Genomic DNA, 16,331 nt, shown 5'->3' on the forward strand with positions numbered 1-16,331 from the left:
AAACCCAATACCAAAAGTGACTGCAAGTCTGAAGAGCCCCGGAATGGGAAGAGGAGAAAAAAGCCAAAGTAGAGCTGAGAGACTTACAACCTCACAAGGGGGTAGAGAGATATGGTTTGAGAGGAAGCCAGTAGTGGCCTGGCCAACTGAGAACATTTTTAAAAGGACTTTGTTTAGACTTTAAGCAAACCACAGACCCAATTACCTATAGAGACTTTTTTGTCCCTGAAAGGAGTTTTGGGAAACTGATCCACGCTGGAACTGTAAGAAGAGCAGTGGCTCTTAAACCGCCACCTAACAAGGAGTTATAAGGCTACAGTGTGAGTAAAAAGTGAGCCAAGTTGGCCGAAAATCCCTTACCCATTTCTTTAGGTTTCATTTCTTTATAGTGGTATGATAGAATCAGGCTAGATAGGTTTTAGGTTTCTGGACAGAGGACAACATTGATTTAGACAACCCCCAACGGGCACCCTTTCCACCCTTTTCTCTTTCTTTTAGTATCGGGAACAAAATGATAGCGCTAGAATAAGGAGTTTTCTGAATAAATGGGTTTAAAGACAAAACTATAATGAGCTTTCTCCTGATTCTGACTTGCCACACAGCATATTGTGTGCAATGTGTTAAAAGGAATGGGGGCATTCTCATCCTCCTTGACCTCTCTGCTGCTTTTGATACTGTAGATCACCCCTTACTTCTTAGCACTCTGTCCTCCTTCGGCTTCAAAGGCTCTGTCCTCACCTGGCTCTCCTCTTACCTCTCCAATCGATCCTTTGCTGTCTCCTGGGGTGGCCGCACCTCCTCCAACTTCCCCTTGAACTATGGCACCCCCAGGGCTCTGTTCTTTAACCTTTTCTTTTCTCTCTTTATACATCCCATCTCGCCCCCGTTATCTCTTCCTTCGTCATTTCCCACCATTTCTACACTGATGACACCCAACTCTTTCTCTCCTTCTCTTCTTTCACTCCTGACCTCCATCACACACTATCTTCCTGCCTAACGGCCATCAAAAACAGGATCGCATCCCATTTTCTTTCCCTCAACACTGACAAGACGGAAGTCCTTTTCTTCCCTCCTAACACACTTTCCTCTACCCCCCCTCCTTTCAACCACTTTCCCCTTCCAATCTCCCCATCTGCACCCATGCCCGCAATCTTGGTCTCTACATTGACTCCTCCCTCTCCCTCTCCTTCTCCCACCACATCTCTCTCACCTCTCATGCTTGTCGGCACCACCTTTTCAACATCCGCAAGGTCCGCTCCTCACCTTCCATGCTTCTAAACTCTTAATCTCCGCCCTTATTTTCTCCCGCCTCTTCTACTGCTCTTCTCTCCTCTTTGGACTCCCTGTCTCTCATCTGACTCCCCTAAAATCCATCTACCACTCCTCTATCCCTACTCTCTGTCTTCTTGACCCTCGAGATTCTATTTCCACCTCACTCTCTCAACTTGGCTGGCTTCCCTTCCTCTCACAACTAAAATTTCAATTCCTCTGTCTTGTCTTCAAATCTCTCCATGATCTCGCCCCGCCATATTTCTTCCCTCCTCTCACTTTACTCTCTCTCCTGCTCTCTCCACTCAGCTGATCTCTACGTACTCACTGTACCCCCAGCCCCATGTGCCTCCTCATGCTTCCGTTCCTTTCAACTCTTGGCCCCCCTTCATTGGAGCTCCTTACCTCTTTCTATCCGTTCCACCCCTACCTACTCATCCTTCGGCTCCTCCTTGAAAGCCCTTCTTCTCCACTCCCTGCCCTGACTTTCCTTCCCTACCTTCTCCTGCCCCCAACTCCCCTGCCCCCTTCCCATCGCCTCCCTCCCTTCCCCTTCTCCCCGCTCCCACTGATCTCAAATCACAGATTGAAACCTTCCTCCCCTGCCTTCCCCCTTCCGTCTTCCCCTCCTAAGTAAATTGTTCTACATATTGTATCACTGGTTTGTTTCACAATTGTAAATATGCTTCTTTCATTATTGTACCTTGTTGTTATACTGTAAAGCGCTTTGGATTAAAGCGCTATATAAACTTAATAAACATAGTGTGGCTGAAGTATAACTAGGTTTTCATGTGTGGCCAGGTAAGAGGGCATTGTCCATTTCACAGCCATTGCCATCTAGTGAAGCAGGAGAAACCACAGCAGCCCGGAGGACAGATCAAGTGCAATGTGCTCGCCTTGGGAACAGGACACTTGTGAATAAAATGTACAGTGAACCCAGTGTTGCGCCAGCAGGAGAATCAAGCTGTGGTTGCCCCACAGGACACGGGACCAAAACGACATGGGGGGTTGATTGAATTTCATTGCAAAAAGGCAGCTTGCACACAAATAGAAGTATTACCAGCATCCACCATTATGAAAGAAATATTCTTCAGTCTTTTGGGCAGAAGCAGGTGGCTGATGCACTGGCGAGATACCAGTCCTGTTAAGACAATTATACATAAAAAAAATGAAGACCAACAAGTGTATACTTCTAATCGCACAACTTCACTCTTCGACAAATAAATACTTACATTTTTTCATATAAATGACCACTTTACCACAATATACAACATTAGGAAAACATCTTCATGTCACTGTAGTGTTTACTCAAATTTATGTACTCGTGCGCAAGTTGAATAAACACTACAATGTTGCATATTGTGCTAAGGTGATCATTTATATTAAAAAATGTAAGTATTTATTTGTCAAAGAGTGAAGTTGTGTGATTAGTAGTTTACTAATCAGTTCTGTCTTTCACTTGTTGGTCTTGATCTTGTTTGCTAGAGTACGGTTACTACCTGGGTGATCGAGACCATACCAGGTACCCTTATATAGTAGAGATGACAATTATACAGTAATGGGGGCTCTACACATGGGGGATTCCTGCAAGTTCAGCATTTATGCTTTCATGTACGGCGCTGCTCAATGGCCTATCTCTTGCTGGGTTCAAGATCTGGCATCCGATGTCTGGCCAGATCTTGGACCTGGCCTGTCCTAGCCATTACAAGGTTTCACCGAGCCCTGGGGGCTTGGTGATCCAATCTGCTCTGTCCTCCTTTCCCCAGCTGTTACTCGCGCTTTTGCAGGTAATATTTGCTTAGCCTGTTTTCTGTTTTGTGGCCTGAAAGGGACAGGACTATCACTGGGGTGGGGGCCATCACTGTTAAAAGCAGGTTTTCTACATGCTGGGCACACTATTGTTTTTCCAAATGTGCATCTTACACTTTCATAGAGAAAAAAGAAGTAATTTCCAAACTCATAAATGCTTTTTAAACTTGCATTGACTCGTTTTCTATGAACTTTCTTTTGTCGGACTACCACACACATACCCTGTAATTTTTGTGCCCATTCCTTTGTGTTTTATCACAGGTTATATTTATACAGATGTTATATGCTTATCAAAATGCTCTATCACAAATAAATGCTTCTGTTGTACTGACAGCAGTCACTAGGAAATTAAACTGTGGGTTCATGGGGGCCAAATTCTGATTTTCACTACAGGGACAGAAATACCCCCACCTCTCCCTGAATATAAGCAAGCAACCAGCCCAACCATGCTCTGTCTGAACATATTTTATAGCACTTGTTTTTTTAATAAGGAATTGCAAAAAGTCATCCGATTAACAACCAGTTTTTAATATATAACATATCAGCAATGGTCTCTCAATCTGCTGAACCACCCTGGTAACCTTCTAACCTAGAGCATGTGTATGGATCCCTTAATGTACTAAAAATCACTGCATTACCAACAGTATTTTGGGAGCGCCACTGCCATGGAAGTGATTTGAAGTGGAATTGATATACAGAGTGTGGAGTTTGGAAAGAAGCAGCCTGAAAGAAATTGCTCCATTTTTAAACTATTATTTTGATCTTTTCCTTTGAGTGGAGTTCAAACGCCAACTCCTCCCCTGAGAACTCTGTTATCTCCTCCAAACTCTTCCCCCAGCCTGGCCCTTGTGGGATCCACCTTTACATTTTTTTCCATTTCCACCACTGTTTATGTGGGGCAGACCATCAATTGCTCCAGGGTAGGGGTCTGCAACCTGTGGCTCTCCAGATATATGGCTAGGACTCCTGTGATCCCTCACCCGTCATTCTGCCATGGACTGATGGGACCTGTAGTTCAAAATGTCTGGAGAACCAAAGTTTGCAAACCCCTGCTCTAGGGTGTAAGAAAAAAAGAGTAAGGGAAATGGGGCACATCCCAGGAAGTCACAGACCTCCAGAGTGATGGGCGTTGCTGTTTAGACATAGTAACGTGATTGCTCAACAGCTAGCCAAGAAATGAAGAGTGGACAACCCTATTTCTGGGCCTTAAAGAGGCTTCAAAATATCTTACAAAATGTCACTTAAGTAGAAATGGACTTTAGATGTGCCTAGAAAGAATTACAATTGGGGTATTTTGTGAGCCATGGATAATTGTATTATATGAACTTGGGGAGTGGTCCCTAAGAAAGAGGCTGGGTTAATGCACCCTTTGTCACACCCCCAGGTCACCCTTTGGCTAGATCATGTGAACTGCACCATGTCCTATGCGTTTCTTACAGGGGATTGGGCTGATAAGGATGGCAGATCAGGGCCCTATGGCCACGGCAGACAGTGAGTTTCCTTTTAGGGTACTCTCTGTTCATTCAAACAGCTTGTGCCTTCTGAGCTTTCAGCCTGGGGACAGGCTTGACTTTGCTTGGAGTAAAGATAAGTAGCACAGAAAGCATCCGACTTGTGCTGGACAATTCTACATGTTCCCATCAGTATCTGACAATGCGCAGAGTCGCTCCCTCGCATCGACTTCACTGAGACGAGAGCTTGGCACCTGAATTAGTTCTCAAGGTTACAGACATTGTGCGACTGCCATTTGTGCTGCTCCACATGCTCTTTAATGTTAACACAGAGCAATCAATGCAGCTTTACCTGATAGGGGGTGTGGGGGAACATGCAAGAGAATTAAGTACTTGGACAGTTGATGATCATCGCTTGCAATGGAGCAGTAGCTGTGGTTGCCATGGAAATCCTTGGAATTGGTGGAAGCAGCTGAGTAGTTGATGGAAGCCCTTGGTGATGGGGCAAGTACAGTATGGAGACATTTCATGGATATCTGTGCAAGGGGATACCTTACTGAGAATTGGATGGCAGTCCTTGGCAAGGGCAGAAGTGCCTGGGTGGTTGGTGTCAATGCTTGTAATTGTGCCGGTTCCCAGACATTCGAGGGCAAACACTTGGACAGATGTTGGCAACCTATAGCAATAGAGTACATTTCTGAGCATTAGATGCAAGCCCTTGGCAATGGGTACTTTCCTGCTCATCGGATGGCAATCCATCCTTTGCCATCAGGGCAAAGTACCTGTGCATTTGATTGCAATCACTGGCAGTGGAGTAAATATCTATACAGTTACTGCATATCCTTGCCAATAAAGTGAGCCGCTGGGTACTTGATGGCAATGGCCAAGTACCTAGGCATTTCATGGTAGTCCTTGGCAACGGGCCAAGTCCCTCCATAGTTTCTAACAATTATTGCTAGCGGACCAAGTACCTGGGCCGTTGACTGCAATCATTCAATGGATCAAGTTCCTGGACATTTGAAGGCAACCCTGGGCAATGCGGCAAATTCCTGGACAGTTGCTGGTAATCTTTGTGAATGGGTTAAATTCTTGTGCAGCCAATGATGCTCTTTGCCAATGGACAGCAGGACCATGGAGACGAGCAGGGGTGAAGGAGTATAGGCGTGATGTTCTCCAGTCCAAAGTGGGGCCTCCTTCAGACAGGTGGGCTCGCTCCTCTCCTCGTCCTTCTGACAGGCATTTTGGATGTGGTCCGCACGGACAAAGGTGTTGACTATACAAAAGCCAAAATGGTATGCTTTACCAAAGCTTGCTATAATTATGCAGCAGTGTCAGCTATCAACCACTCTTCTCGGTAACTAGGGCATAATGCATCATGGAGATCTTTTAGAGCCAATCAGCCTCCATGCATCGAGGTGCATCCCTTTCTGCAATACACTAAATGCCCATGCCAAGACAATACTGTCTTTTTAGGTGTTTTGCATGGTGATAATATACTGCTCTGATATATATTACAGTGTGTTCCAGCATTGTACCTTGCTATCATCCACTGGGTTTCCAGATGTCCAGGGCTAGTGCCATCGGTGTAGACGTTTTGTTAATTGTTTTAGTACTTTAGGAATGGCGAGCATTTTATTTTGGCTAAAACATAATTTTCATTGCCTCATGTTTCAGCCAAATTTAAATGGGCGCAAAGCCTTAAACAAGGAGCCCCCCCAAGCCCCCTATTGCCCTTCCCTCCCCCGCCATGTGACTTGCATGATCCCTCGGCATTGCCCATGCTGGCTAGAGTGGATGGGAGTTGTAGTTCAAAACATATGGAGAGACAATGGTTTGAAATCCCTGCTGTAAAATATAGATCTAGTTATGCACATGGTAATTGTGTAGGTTTTTTTTCAGCAACAACTTGCTTTACCTCTATTTACTCGGGAGCAGAACAGAGGACAGACGCATCATGCACAGGTTTAAGAGAAACCATTTTTTTTTCATTACGGTACCCCATTAAACTAGATATGAGATTGCAAGGAGATACCTTGCAAAGGGACGTGAGTTGACAGATATTACTGCAGGGTGATCTTTTGACCCTCAGGTGTGGGCTCATGGCCTATAACGCCCACTCAGTACTTCTGGGAGTGCTACGGCCGCCAATGTAGCATAGTTGTTCTTTGAATCAGTGTCATACAGTGGAAAGTAGCAATGCTGCTAGGCGGCCCAATGTCGGCTTAATTTAACATTAGCGAGTCCTTTCTTTTTAGTGAAAAGCATTTTTTATTCTTAGACTTGTATCTTGCTTTTCCCATTATAAATAGAGGCCGACACAATTCCCGAATGCAGAGTTCTGTCAGCTAAAAAGTCAGAACTGCTGACAGTGGCCCCCCTGACAAGCGGCCTGTTGTGTAAGTCTTCCTTCCACCTTTCCTGGTAGCACAGCTAACTGCTCAACAACAAACCCTGGTGAGATGCCACCTCCTTGCCTTTACCCCTTCGTATATCCAGCTCAGTAACGGATGCTCAGAAAACCTCAAAGGTTGTAGGACTCTCTGCTGGTGCCACATTCACAGCCTTCGACCCAAGAAAACCAAAGCAAGCCCTGAAGAGAGATTTTTATGTTAAGGTGGTATGAAAAAACTATACAGATGTTTTTGTCAGCTGCAAAATAATTCCAAGAAACATTTCACCTTTTTGAAAACATGTAAACAGAAATGAAATTAATTTTAAATTGATACTTTTTAGGTCATTTTCTAGGAGGGAATTAAATGTAAAGACATCTACAGGACATAATTAGGTAAGACCATTCCTTAAGCAAACCCACAAGGTTCTTGGTTATTTGGTCTCAATCATTTTCTGTTCTTCTACCAAGGAATTCATTGATTAGGTTAAGAAAATATTTGACGTGTACTTTTGTTCTTATGGAAGGAGGGAGAGGGTGAGTTGGGGAGAGGTTGATTTTGTACATTGCTACTTTTCTACTGTAATTGGTATTTTCTGTCATTATGCTGGAAACTCAGCAAAAATATATTTGCCTAAAAAACAAATCTATATGACAGTAAAGGTTTTAAAAAGGTTGCAGTTAGAATGTTCCAAAAATTGTGCCAACCCCCAAAAAGAAGGAATCCATACCAAAAAATATTTTCATTCCAAAATAAAGTCATAAAACAGGCTGCTTGTGTATTATGTAAACTAGGATATGAGGCGCGAACTGTGTATCATCCAGTGAGAGCGATTAATAGAAAGTCCTGGTTTTGTTAAAGCACAAGTTTACTGTTTGTTTTCTTTGTATGAAGTGATTTTGGCAAATCTCTTGTTGAAGAACAATAATGTGTTGAGAAATATAAAACCATGAGCAGTTGCTGAAATAGAATCCCATAGCAATTCTTCAGTGCCTGGGCTTATTCAGGATCTCTTAAATGAATCTGATATTTCTAAGACATAAAATAACTGACAATGTGTTCAATAAATCCTCCAATACCTCCAAAATGTGCATCTGAAGACATTTTATTTTTTTGTGTATTTTCTCAATATATTATTGTACTTATTCATGTTTTTAAACATGCAAATTGGATTAGGTTGGTCTACTCCAAAGGTTCAGCGACTTCAAGTTGTCCTGCATCAGGGTGAGAAATCCTACTCCTCCATGTTCTTTCATGTTCATCTCTGGGAAGCAATAGTTACCTCACTCCTAAAGCCTAGTAAACCAGCAGAGGAGCGCGAGTCTTACAGCCACACTCCCTTATCAACATTGATGTTGAAATCTTTGAGCAGTCCCTGGTAATTCATCTACTATCATACATCGGGACCAGTCTGGAATCATATCTGGTTGTTCCACGGCACTCAAGTTTTGTATGCTTTCTTGATTGATCCTGTGTCTTTTGCTGTGGCTGCTACTGTAGATGCTGAGAAACCATTTGGCTCTGTCGCCTGGATCCTTTTGTTGGAGGTGATGGTGTAATGTGGAATTAGCCACTACTTTACACTAGGCATCAAGCTATAGTACACTTGTTAATAACACAATGATAGACTTCCATATCCAGCTAGGCAGGCGCACAAGACAGATCTACCCTCTCTTGCCATTTCTTTTTGCACATGTATTGTGGCAATTTACAGACCTGGTGCGGTTAAGGCATTCACATAGGGGAATTAACCCTGAAGGTGCTCCAGAGATCATCCCACTATATGCTGTGCTGACAAAGTTCTCAATTTATTTGAGGGCCCAACTAAAAAGTTAGGATTCGTCCAGCAGGACATTTCACTTTTTGATGCGCACTCTGAGGTATGCGTTAATTGTCCAGACTAGTCAGAGGTCAGCACTCAGCGCCTCTCTGTACGTTTTGGGCTACCACTCCCACGAGCCCTCATTATTGAACATGCTGGCTAGGTATGATGGGAGTTGGCCCTCCAGATGTTTTGGACTACAACTCCCATGATCCCTAGCCAACATAATCAATGAGAGATCAAGGGAGTTGTAGTCCAAAACATCTTGACAGCCCAAGGTTTCAGAACCCTTACTTCTTGCACAGCGGATTCCTTGAATTTGAGAGGGTTCGGTTAGGCACCTCATTCAATTACATACCTGAGAATTACTGTTTGATGGGACACGAAATTCTCTTCATGTTGATGACCTGGGGGAATCCCAAGTTCCTTTTGAAACTGAAGAAATGGGTCAGGATCACCATGTCCTTACTGGGCAGGACTACTCTGGTAAACCTGGTGATGCTGCCAAAATTAATTTTATTTTTCAAAGTGTGCTGACCTGGCTAGATTGGGCATTCTTCACTGAATTATTGAGAGCGATCTCAGAATTTGTTTGGAGCCTGAGAGTCAAGCAGATAATGTGGCTTAATATGGTTAAGGTCTATGCACAGTGAGGCCTACAGGTGTCCGATATTGAGCTGCACCACCTGGTTTGTAGGTCACAATGTGCCTCCTTTTAGTACAACATTAAAGCTATCACATGCACAAATTGAGAGATTAGTCACAGACCACTTAGACGTAAGGCTGGTGATTATCAGTACTTAATACACAGACCCATGTCCCTTGGACATTTTTAAGGTATAACTGGATGCCGGGCATGCACTAGTTCATAGACCAAGCCTTTATCTGCCCTATCATAAATAAACCCCACTCCAGGGCCATCCTGACATTGCCCCTAAATTGGATAAAGCAATAAGCATGTCTTATACAAACTACATTTGTTGAGCACTCGTTTTTTTCTGCAGCATGATTACTTTTCAATATTACTGAAAGCGAGCTGTTTACAGACTTTGGGGCTTTGCGATTTACCATTTCACAACCGCATTCATTTTGTTGTGCAGTGTGCTGGTTGTGACCCATGTTACTCTTTACAACTTCATTGAACAACAGTTCCAGCTGAGAAATATGACTGGTGCGTGGCAAGTGGAACCAATATCTGGATGAAGATTTCACAGGTGTGTAGTAGCATACAATTTCCTTACTTACAAAAAGTTCTCCCTCATTTTTAGATCCCTCCTAGTACAGTTGAAAGTGCTTACTAGACTACTCTACACTCCTGCTAAGATTGGGAGTCTTAGTTCACATGTTGAGGGCTCTTGCCCCCGGTGTCTCTCATTGGATGTGGGATATGTACAGATATGTTCTTATCATGAACTGGGAGACCTCTGGAGGGGAGTTTAGGGCAGGCTATTTGTAATCTTGGGTATCCCGCTATATATTCTTTACACCAGAAGGTAGACGCCTCGGTTGAGTTCCTTTTGTACAGCCCAGGTTTGTCATCCTCGGCTCCTTAATAGCTAAACGCTGTATTCTTAGAAAATGCTTGAAACGGTTGCCTCCTACCTTCAATTTATGGATGTGGGATTTGACATGGGCTAATATCGGCCAAGAGACATGTGGCTCCCAGGTAGCCCCTAAGTGCGGCCCCCTCTGGGTGAATTTCAGTGCTTTTCTCTTGTCCAGCAGTGATCACGATGAGGTTTTGAAAGCAATATTTTTTCAAACGTTTCAAAGATGCTGTTTTTGATTCATTTTGTACGGGCGCTTTTCTAACGTTCTGCTATGCAATCTTGAGTGAACGGTTCGATTTATTGCATACCTACTAATGTTCGGTGTGCATTGCCAAGTTACTAAATACATTTTTTTTAAAAGGACGCTTGGTTGGTATGACTCCTAATGCTATTTGGCAATGCCTGATTTAAAGCCCCCCCGCCCCTTTTTTTAAGATAAGGTGTACCACCAGTCTTTTTTTCTTCATTTTAATCTAATACGCAGAGCTCTCAAGTTTCCTGTAACCATGCGTGAGAAGGCCATCTAGTCCTGTTTTATTTCCTTTGAATTCTGGGTCTTGTAGTTATTTCTTTCCTTTTGGAAATTTAGGAACACTACAAGTCCCACAATTCCAAGCAAAAACAGTACTGGGTCAGATTCCCACAAATGACCAGGGGAAACTTGAGAGCTACGGGTATGTACTTTACACACAGAAAATGTAATATTAAATGTATGGAATTAACTAAAGTATTGCAAACTCCTCCCTCCTAATAACCCTTACCATGGCGATAAATATACAGTTTTGATAAATAGGCATAAGATCTTCACTGGCTATTATATAACATCTATGCACATTACTGTTGCTCACTAATGATCTAGTATACAACACAGCCTACTTCTCATCTCTGTCACACTGACCGCCCGTGGAGACATGGGAGAATTTCGGGTGCACTCCCGAGAAACCGGAACAATTTCTTAATTTCCTCACCATTTCCCTGAATGAGCTGTCCCTAACTTGTTTTTCACATCTCTAATAACAAAGTACTTTATCAATATTTGACAGAAACTGGGCAAGCGTGAAACGTGAGGACACTGATCATTTTCTGTAAATACCATGTTAAAGTTGGAGTTCTATTTCACTTAAAATTTAGAACGTATTTAACACAAATAAACTGTTGCAAATTTACTAATTGAATGTAAAGGCATATCTATTAGCATTGTGTCTGTATGAAACCAGACAACAGTCAGGCCGTACACGCACCGCTTAACTGAATGTTTCATTAACCCTTACTTTCTATTTTTTTTAATATCTTTATTGGTTTTACATGCTTTCATTTCAACATTTGCAAACCTCGCCCCCCCAACTTCATCTTCCCCTCCCCCCTTGGATGGCGGTCTTGGGTCCATAGTGCATTGTTATATGTAAGGTCACAGGATGTCCAGGAGTCTGATATTGTGCGGGCACCATTGCAGCACATAGTCGCTTTGTAGGTATGAGAGGATATTGCCCCATTCTGTTCGAAAGACTCCCGGGATGCCTTGGATTCTGCATGTCATCCATTCCATAGAGATACATTTCCACACTTTCTGGGGCCAATCAAATTTAGTGAGTGGCTTCTTTTGTTTCCAGCGTTGGCCTACTGTGAGCCATGCCGCTTGAGCCATGCCGCTATGATCAGTGTCATTATTCCTCTCTGCTGTATTTTTGTGTAGAATCTTTGGTTTGGGTCCCACATACCCGCCAGCCATTTAACCCTTACTTTTGTGCTTCCATATTGTGGCTGCCATACACTGTACATATGTAAACCCAGGGCTACTGGTGCCAGCATGTGAAGAAAACAGGGCTATTCACTGCCCTTACACTAGAAATGGGACAACATAAAATCTCATTAAGAGCATGCACGAATGGGAAGGGATGGCCAAGTTATTTTGGGATTTCTACAGCAAAGTTCATGTTACCCATGTCCACAGAAGCCAGTATAGTTCTCCACTGCGGGGCAAAGAACATGCAAATGTCCAATTCTTCACACAGTGCTCCATAATGGTGTTTAGGCATTTCTATGCACATTCAAATTAGGTCGTTATATCCGAGACAAAGCCTGTAAGGATCAGGACATTTGGTGAAGTAGGGAGATTGGGATTGGAACTCTGGCCCACTGGTTCCATAGTGGGTATCATAACTGTATTATCAGATCCAGGACAACTCTCAGCCAAGGGAATGTATGACTATCTTGGGGTTACCTTTGATAGCAAATGGACTTGGGTGCCTCACACTGGGAATAAGGTATGGCACCTGCCGGGTGGTGTCCTGCGCTTCACCAGCGACCACAGTGGTTACTCAATAAACTGCAGACTACAGGTAAACAATGCCAAAATTAGAGGCAAACTACTCTATGGGGCGGAATTATGGGGTCGAAACATCTGCCCAAACTCATGTAGATTGAGAGGCTCTGTCTAAAGACCATCACTAATTGACCACGTTCCACCGGTAGAATGTATTTATTCTGAATGTGGAATTATGAGCATTGGGGGAGGACTAACAGTAATAAACCTGTCAGATATACTGGAAGTTAACTGTCAAGATCCTTCTTTATTGCAAATTCTGTGAACAGCAGCTTCCTTGCCTGCAAGTGGCTATGGAAAATCCTGCATGAAGTCAATGGTGATCGAAGGATGGAAGTGGTGTTCTTTTCTTGATTGTGATCCCCTTGGCTGCAGAGATTTAAGCAACACATCAAATCTGTCCGCCATGTTGTAGATTGCAAGGGTTCATTTAGCTACCAAATCAGAGTGCGGACTTTCTTTTACGGCTTACTAAACGAGTAGTTACCCCATGATACTTGCGGGATCTTTCACATAATAGGGTCCTAACTTCCTACAGGTGGCTCAAATTTAATGCGACCAACATGCTTGAATTTAAGGGGAGCAGGATGGGCTTGGGCAAGGATCTCAGATCTTGTAGACTTTGCGGCACTGCTTCATAGTTGACGGCCAAGCGTCTTGTTTTGTCATGTGGAAGTCTTAATTCGATGATAACTACGACATGTGTTCGTTCTGGTTTTCCTAACATTCACACTGATTTTGTGGAATATATCTGGGAGCGATTTTATGCAGATTGTGACGCATCGATCATTTCACCAAGATGTGGCTTGTAATGGAGGAGATTTTTGATTTATTTTAATTTTTTAATCTATGGCTTCTAAGAGGGAAATTGCATTAAGTGATATTTTTGATAGTTTTGTGTTATTTCTGTTTCTAAAACCTTATGTGCTGATGAATACTCAATAAAATTATTGAAGGACCAGAACATTTGATCAAGTGGGGAGATTGGGATTTGAACTCTGGCCTACTTGCTCCAGAGTGGGTTTCGTAACCGCTTCACCAGATCCAGGACACCTCTCAGCCAAGGAAAAGTGCTGTATGTTATGGAGTTTCTAAAGTGGACTGCCAGTGCGGCCAGATTAAAAAGCTGTTCGGGCTTGAATAGGTGACGTTTCATTTTGCAGATACTGGTAGGCTGCCATGGTTATGTTCGTCCATCCTGGTGATGTCGCTCTCTCTGCTGCCAAGTTCTGTGTAGATATTAGAGAAGAAGGGCAGTGTACAGAAGAGGCAGGGCTAGAGTTAGCAGCAAATGGTGATTGCTGCCAGCACCACTGGTCTCCTTTTCCGGTTCAACCTTGTAGCCATAGTTAGTCTTGCAGGGTCCCTTCAGCTCTTCAAAAGCAATGGGGTCATCATAAGGTGGTGTAGAAGACATGTCTTGTTTTACCTGGAAAGGAATTACACAGGGTTAGATGAATGCTTGCCCACTGGAAGGACTTGTTAGATGTGGTATGATCTTGTAAAGGGACAGAGGGAGAGAGAAACAAGAACAGACACTGGAAAAGATTTATTAAGAGAGAGGGATATGGCGCATATTGCAGGAGCAGGATGGTGGTAATTGTGGACAGTGGCTGAGGGAGGTGGCAACAACTTGGAGAGGGTGAAAGCGACTGTTGGGAGTGGGAGATGGTGCCCTTTTAAACAGCATTTGGTGTTGACATGTAGAGGGACATGGTTTTCAGTAAGAAGGGGAGATGCACTTAAGAAAGGAGATTGAGCTTATTGGGAGAGAGAGAGATGCTACCTACAGGGAGAGGGAGAAAGCACCTATCAAAGAAGAAGCTTTTGCCCCTTCAGAGAGCGAGAAAGAGAGAGAGATGACATTTTTAGTGGGATATGATGCTTTTGGAATAGTGGGATAGTGCCCGCTGGGAGGGAGAAGAAAATGATACCCATTATGAATAAGGGTGGGGTCTGTTGGGAAAGCGGCTGATACCTGCAGGAAATGAAGGAAGATACAGGGCTAGCGATGGGAGAGTTTCGGTGCCTGTTGGAAGATGGAGCTTGTGCCAATTAATAAAACACATAAGGTACAATAGAATATGTCCATAGATGGATTATTTTATACGACACTTTCTTGCAAGCTATTTCCCCAGGAAGTGTACCAAGCTCTAAATGGGCCAGTCACTGAAATGGAGGCTCTGCCAGGTTTTGGGATGCCAAGCTGGGAACTGCAGGATTTCCCCTGGGACCAAGAAGGACACAAGAACCCTAAGACATAGTTCACTATCTTTACTGGGGAATTCTATCAAAGGAATTGACAAGTCAAATGAAAGTTCAATCCTCTCAAGCATGTTGTTCCTCCTGCCACTGTCTGGTACTGAATAAGGCCGGCCAGGCCCACTGGAACTGGACTGCTCTGCCTATCTAAGTGCTGTTCCTCTTTCTTCACCTCCGTCTACTCTAAAGCCTCAGGCCACTTCTACTTTCTGATTTTGCCACCTCCTCCTCCTCATTGGGTCTCACAACCTCCACCTACACCCTTCTTCCTACCACATCCGCTTGACCTCCACTCTTCTGGACGTATGTTATCCCCCTACTCTTGCAACCATCCTAATTCTGATATTTTAACCACCCCCTAATCCTCTAATCCTCACCACCACCTCCTTCTCTATCTTGCCCTCTATTGTCACAACCTCCCCCTTGGTTACAGCTTATTCCTGTCCAGTCCTTTCCTCTGTTGCTACCATTTCCTCCTGTCCCGCTCACCTTCTGATGCCACCACCTCCTTAGAGACACTCCAAGCTCTTACCACCTACTGCTTTTCTCCACTGCTGCCTCCTTGCCACACTCCCCTTCTTCTTCCACCAATCTCCAGTCTTCTCCAAACACAAGTAGCTGGGGTTGGGTGCTTCAATACAGTGATCCACCTCCCCCTTGGCTGGTTCTTCTATGGAGAGTCTGAATCCGGGGCTTGTCATTGGGAGAGTACTGGGATTGTTTGCTATCTCTGAGTGTGCATGAGGCTGAGTTGGGCTCAGGGGGTCAGGGTTCGACCACGCCTATAATTGTCATATCCAACATGTTGTAGACTATGAGTTAGAGTCTGGAAATACACAGAGTAAGCATTCAAAACACTTGGTTTCATCGAATGAATGGGGAAGTAGAACTATTGTATTCCCAGCATGAAAATCTCTTGCTAGGTAAACATGATTACGAAACACTGCCTCCTGCTTTGTAATCTCAGCATTTGGAAAGTTAGACTGGCAAAAATGTATCTGCAGAGTGTATCTTACAAAGTTCTCAATGGAAACACGCCCACAACAGAACTACTGAGGAGCAACTCGGAAGTTGTATTCAACCTTCTTACAATATATGTCCCAAGTCTCATTAACCAGAACCGTTCAAAACTATGTAGGGACTTCACTATCTCGGATGCAAACAATGTGGGTGTTTTGCTTAAATAAACATTTTAATTAATTGTCATGGCACACTTGCGTACTCCACGCTGTACTTGTTTCAGTGAAAGGGGAGACAGTGCTTCCTCTAAATATGGAAGGATCTTTTCTGCTCACCTGTTCCACCTCTTTAAAGACTCTCAACAGGTTTTCTGCCAAGGCAGCTTTCACTTCAGCTTCGGACCACTGCCTCCTCAGTAACTCTGCCACCAAATCCGGGTACTTGGAGACGTCTTCTAATCCCTCCGGAACTCTAAAAAGACAAGGGTCACATCAT

At 43.7% G+C, this 16,331-nt stretch overlaps 1 protein-coding gene across 1 annotated transcript in view; it reads right to left on the reverse strand.

Moving 5' to 3' along the window:
- Nucleotides 1–13,854: 13,854 nt before the first annotated feature.
- Nucleotides 13,855–16,331, reverse strand: part of DPEP1 (dipeptidase 1) — a 176,749-nt gene continuing 174,272 nt past the window's right edge. The window contains exons 10-11 of the mRNA XM_069642535.1: nt 16,172–16,307; nt 13,855–14,043 (exon numbers count right to left, since the gene is read on the reverse strand). Coding sequence (XP_069498636.1) covers nt 13,855–14,043; nt 16,172–16,307 — 325 coding nt within the window. The remainder of the gene's footprint in view (nt 14,044–16,171; nt 16,308–16,331) is intronic.

The sequence above is a fragment of the Ambystoma mexicanum genome, chromosome 1q (assembly GCF_040938575.1).
Source record: "Ambystoma mexicanum isolate Mex_15411 chromosome 1q, UKY_AmexF1_1, whole genome shotgun sequence".
In the NCBI taxonomy this organism is placed as follows: domain Eukaryota; kingdom Metazoa; phylum Chordata; class Amphibia; order Caudata; family Ambystomatidae; genus Ambystoma; species Ambystoma mexicanum.